At 36.3% G+C, this 5,255-nt stretch overlaps 1 protein-coding gene across 1 annotated transcript in view; it reads right to left on the reverse strand.

Annotated features, from left to right (window-relative positions):
* The window catches only part of LOC123964896 (cytolytic toxin-alpha-like), a gene marked incomplete at its 3' end in the record, with an annotated part of 7,096 nt that extends 4,984 nt beyond the window's left edge, over positions 1 to 2,112 (reverse strand). The window contains exon 1 of the mRNA XM_046041563.1: positions 2,025 to 2,112. Within this exon, the coding sequence (XP_045897519.1) occupies positions 2,025 to 2,112 (88 nt within the window). The remainder of the gene's footprint in view (positions 1 to 2,024) is intronic.
* Between the last annotated feature and the right edge of the window lie 3,143 nt (positions 2,113 to 5,255).

Here is a 5,255-nt window from a genome sequence, read left to right on the forward strand (position 1 = left end):
GGGGGGGGGGGGGGGGGGGGGGGCCATGCAAAGGTCTATGGTCAACCCTTAAATGGGATCAAGTTACATACTTTACTTACTGTCTTTGATAAATAACAAAACATTTTAATGTGTTTATATGATAAATAAATTTAATATTATCATTAAAACATATTTTAAACTTGTCATCTGATAACCCGCTCCCCGCTGTTATTGTGAAAATGGTACGGTCGAAACATTTGGCCATTCACATGTCCAGGGCCCGCAAATGTAAAGCGAGTCGCTTTAAGCGAAAAGAGCAGCCAAAACAGAGAGAGAAGAATAAAATCATAGGGAGGCAATGGCCAAATCTCTGTCCAAACAATTGTGAACAAAAGTAATCTCCTCCCAGCTGATGCGAGTGAGTCGCGATAATAAACTGAAATATTTTTGTCTCTGTTTGGGACTGTGAGCTGCACTTTATCTGAGGTGCTGAAGTGAACATTTGTGTGGATTTGTGTTGATACTTCTGCCTGATCAAAAGTGTTTCAAGTAGGCTAAGTTTAGTTCATCCACCTCCTCCTCTCATCCAGCAGTACAGTCCCAAACGGTTCTGTGTCTGCAGACGTTCTGAAGGGGCCAAATCGGCAACATAGCAGGCTTATGTGGGAGAGAATGTGCAGAATGTTTTGAACATGAGCAGAAACCTGCTAAAACACACGAGCTGAAGTGCAGGAGTTGGAATTAAAATAAATTAATTTAATATCATTGAGGTGAGTAAAGGTGCCACAGTCATAGAGGTTACAAACAAAGACAAAGAATAAAATAATAAAATATTTTAATGCACATTTAATGTGTATTCAAATATTAATAAATTCATTTGTTAAGTTCTATGTGTGCAGCATGAAGGGACTACAAACTTTTGTTTCATTATACAGCAGTCTTATGTTGTATAATGATAAATAAACAACCTTGTAAAAGTTAAACTACAGGACAAAATATATCTATATCTAAAAGCAACACAGAGCCTGAGAGCTTTACTGCATCTATCTTCTGTCATATTTGGAATCATCAACTCCACCAGAATTTTGTTTCCCTTTATATGAATAAAACACCCACAAGTTCACCTGTAACAGCCTCAAGAAAACTGACCTACAGTAAACACTAGTCAGCAGCACATCACAGGTCAGAGGATACAGCTGTAAATATGGTTACAGTATAATAAGCTACACATGTGGTAAACCTCTGTTTATATTATTATGATAATCATTTAGCTGACACAGCCTACTCACACAGTATTTCAGTTTAGTGCATAATTTGAACACTGAATTTGGCAATGATTGTTAGGGACTCCATCTGTGTCACTACAAGGCTAATGGCCAAGAGCTTTTTTGAAATTGCCTGTGTTTGTATTAGAACTAAGGGTGGGTTGGTCGAGGTGGTGCTGGACTGGGTGTCGATGAGGGGCCCAGTTTGGAAAATGTTGTCCCCCTGTCCAAAATTCCTAATGGCAGGCCTGCACACAAGTAATGATGCAACAATTGCATCTTTCTGGCTGGTTCCAATTACAGATCTTGTCTGACCTGCTGATTCTGATTTTGGTTCCAATTCTCTGTCAACTATAATTGACAGCATGCGCAAACATTAAGATGAAAAAAGGCCTATTCTGGTCCCCAGCCAATCAATTAGTGCATCCCTACAGAAAAAAATTATCTCTAACATAAACATAGATTTTTGCACATTGCAGCTTTTTATCCTGCCAGCAATTCCCTAAACAGCTTCTATTTTAAGCATATTTGATGCTTGATTCATTCTCTGAAATTTATTAAAGGAATTATAGGCTTGCGCAACAAGCAACAATAAAACTTTCTCTATGTACCTGTAGACATCAGATTAAAGGTGAAGGATTTAAAAACCTTTCACTATAGTTAAATATTGTATTACAGTAGTATTTTAACTATCCACATTGAAGAAGTAAAATGTAGTCACACAAATTGATTCTCTCCGCTGTGGCCTCTTTTTTTACATTTGTTTAATATGTCAAGACTGTGAATGTCAAGTCTTACCTGGGATCAGTTGATCTTTCCGAGCATCATAGAGCATTCCTAGGGTGAAAGGTCGACCTAGAGCAGCAACCTCAGTGACACCAGCCATTTCTCCAACCTGTTGAGAAATGTCAAAGAAGTGACCACACAGCTTTCAGTACTTCTCAAAGGGGCTATTTTTTTTATGTAATCATCAAGTAATCACTTTCTATTGCCTATTTAGGAACCCTAATTAAACCTTCTAACAAATTAACTGTCTTTCTAGTTAATTACTGATATACTACAACACACAAACTAACTAGCTACCATTAGGTTTAATATTCAGAATAAATGCTAGTATTAACGCTATCAAAGGGTAGGCTACTCCAATAATTCACTGATTTGCGATTGCACTTAAGGCGTTAGCTAAAACAACTAAAATATCATTCTCATAGTCAGCATCATCCATGAGATCTCAAAACTAAGAATGCAAAGAACTATAAAGGCTGGATGCAACCATATCTGGAACGACGCGTCAACAATGACACTTTTATAATTTTTTTAATATTGTTGAAGCCCTTGTTGTTCATATAAACCTCACTGCTTCTTATGTGAAGGAATCAGGTCGGATTTTCTGCACGGACACTCTGGATCCTCTCGCCTACTGATTCTGAACCGTACACCCAGGAACAACACGGCATCTAACGAAATGGAGTCCACTAACACCAAAAAATGACCATCACAACGCAGACTCAAACACAGACTCTATGTAAGGATGTTTTATGTGCTGAAACCCATCAGGCCAAATGACAATTGGATCGATGTCGGGTAAAAACACGGGTCAACATCTGAAAATGATAAAACCCAAACCAGACTGGGCTTTCATCCTGTTGGACTGGTAAACGAACATTAATGCAAATCATGTGAAACAATGTGTTGGGTTTGATAATGTTAGTTTGCCGGCTAATGCCGACCAGTTGCTAACCAGTTGTCACAAACTGGCAAGGGGAATGTGACAAAGAGAGAGTCTACACAATATACTTACTTAAAACAAGTATAATTTATGAAACTAAAGAACACAAAATTAACGATGTGTGGAAATAACACTGTAAGGATTGCATGGATGTGTGGCATATGTGCTGTATAGCAGTGCAAAAGAAGCAAACATTTTATATTTTTACTTTAACAGCCACGTATGAGCAAGAAAATGGCTTAAACTAACGTAACAGTCTGTTGTTGCAGGCAGTAAATCATTTCAGTTCTTTCCTTTGCCCCACACTGATGCAAACACATTTGCCAGTGATTATCTTAATGCACACTACTCCAGTAAAGCTTTAAGTCAAGTACTTAAATAAAAATTGAGGTCCAGTATTTTTCAGGCATCTGGCAAATAGAGTCTGTTATTATAAATATCAAAACACATCTGTGACATGGAAATTTCACTAATTTTAAAGATATGCTACCAATATCATTATTCTAATCTGCTTTATGTGTCTCTATTTCAAGATGAAATATTACGTTTTTAATCTGTGGTGTCCGAACAATAATGTTGCGATGATGTGTTGAGAGGAAACCTGCTTGACACTGTTCTTGATCATAAAAGTTTATTACATCAAAGAGTTCAGCATCAATTACAAGCTCTGCAGCAGCTTGGAGAGAGACCCAGCCCGATGGCCACTCTGTCTCTCTGTTCATCAAACATAGCTTATATAGGATATGTTTAGGTATTAGTATTAGTACCGTATTAGTAGTACCCATACTATTTTGAGGTAACAAAACAAGGGGTTAGAGGTCAAATATATAGAAGGGTTCAGTCCCTACTTAACCACCAATCACTACTCTCCCCGTAGAAGGTCACTGACCCTCTGTCTTGCTGCTACAGTGCTATTTTGAACTGTTATGAGTCAAATGCACAAGTCTTGGATACTACAAATCAAATACATTTTGACATTTATTTTGGATAAATATTTTTTTACATTAATTGAGTAGTAAAAACAATATCTAAATAATAATCAATAAATTAGTCAGTAGATTAATCTATTTTAAAAATAATTGGGGTGGTTGTAACATTTTTAACATTTCTGTCTGTATCTGGGAACTCTTTTAAACCAGAGCATTCAAAATGTGATAAAAACAGAAAATGCATAATTTAGCTTCAGACACTATGAGTAAAACATTACAATTCACCCCATAGTTAGTAACATACCCTTTGCTGCCACAGGGTGCTACTTTTTCCCATGTGGAATAAGGACTAAACTGAGCATGTGCACAGTAAATCTAGTGATTTGTAACTTGTTACTCATTGGATGTGTTAAAACCATCCCCAGTCTCCCCTAATTCGCAGCATGCCTGCAGGGTCTTAAAAAGTATTAAAAGGTAATAAATCAATATTATATAATATTTTAGAATTATTATTATATTTAATCACTATTATTATTATTATTGTTGTTATCATCATAATCATCATCATAGTCATCTTTATCATCCTCTTGGGTTAATTAAACTAGTCTAACTTGCAGATGTGATCACTCAATCGTGACTGGACAAAAATAGTCACGGGACACACACAGTTGTAAGACAATAAAATGGCTGTATGGTGTAATTTTAGAATTTTAATTTTAATCCAGCAGTAAAGTTGTATATTGCAACAAACAGAATACCCTTATATCCTTTTAATGCTTATAATTAATAAATTGCTTATTTGCCTTTATCAGTAAATGTAGCCGTCTTCTTCTCAAAAGTTGAATTAATAAAAATTAAAAAATCCTTACATTTAAGCAGTGTAAACAAATACGCAGGATTCTCTATGCAGGAAAAACCCTGAATGTGTCTCGATATTAAAAAAAAGCAGCGAAACTGCCCCTTTTTTTTTTCCATTTTCACAAATACAATAAAATGTTTTGCAAACCTGGAAGTGGGTTTGAGACAACGTTAAGGCTTTACCTGAAATGCCTAAACAAGAGGTGTTGGTCGCTCAGCAATGTAAAATAAGATTTTCCTTAGCTGCAGAATCAGAAGCTGATAAACTACATGATTCACATATACCATTATCACTAAAGGAGGCAGAGGAACAACTAAACATTTGGAACACAAAGGAAGAGAGAGCAGGAGAAGGAGAGGACTATAAGTGCTTTAGCTGGACTACTGTCAGATTAAAGGTATGGCAGATAATAAACCACTGTAATAAAGAATCTAACACATTTAACTGGGTTTAGCAAACAAAGCCCTACTAGTAAAACACAAGCACGGGAAATGAGACAATCTTACAAGCTT

This window comes from Micropterus dolomieu, unplaced genomic scaffold (genome assembly GCF_021292245.1).
Source record: "Micropterus dolomieu isolate WLL.071019.BEF.003 ecotype Adirondacks unplaced genomic scaffold, ASM2129224v1 contig_6092, whole genome shotgun sequence".
Lineage (NCBI taxonomy): Eukaryota > Metazoa > Chordata > Actinopteri > Centrarchiformes > Centrarchidae > Micropterus > Micropterus dolomieu.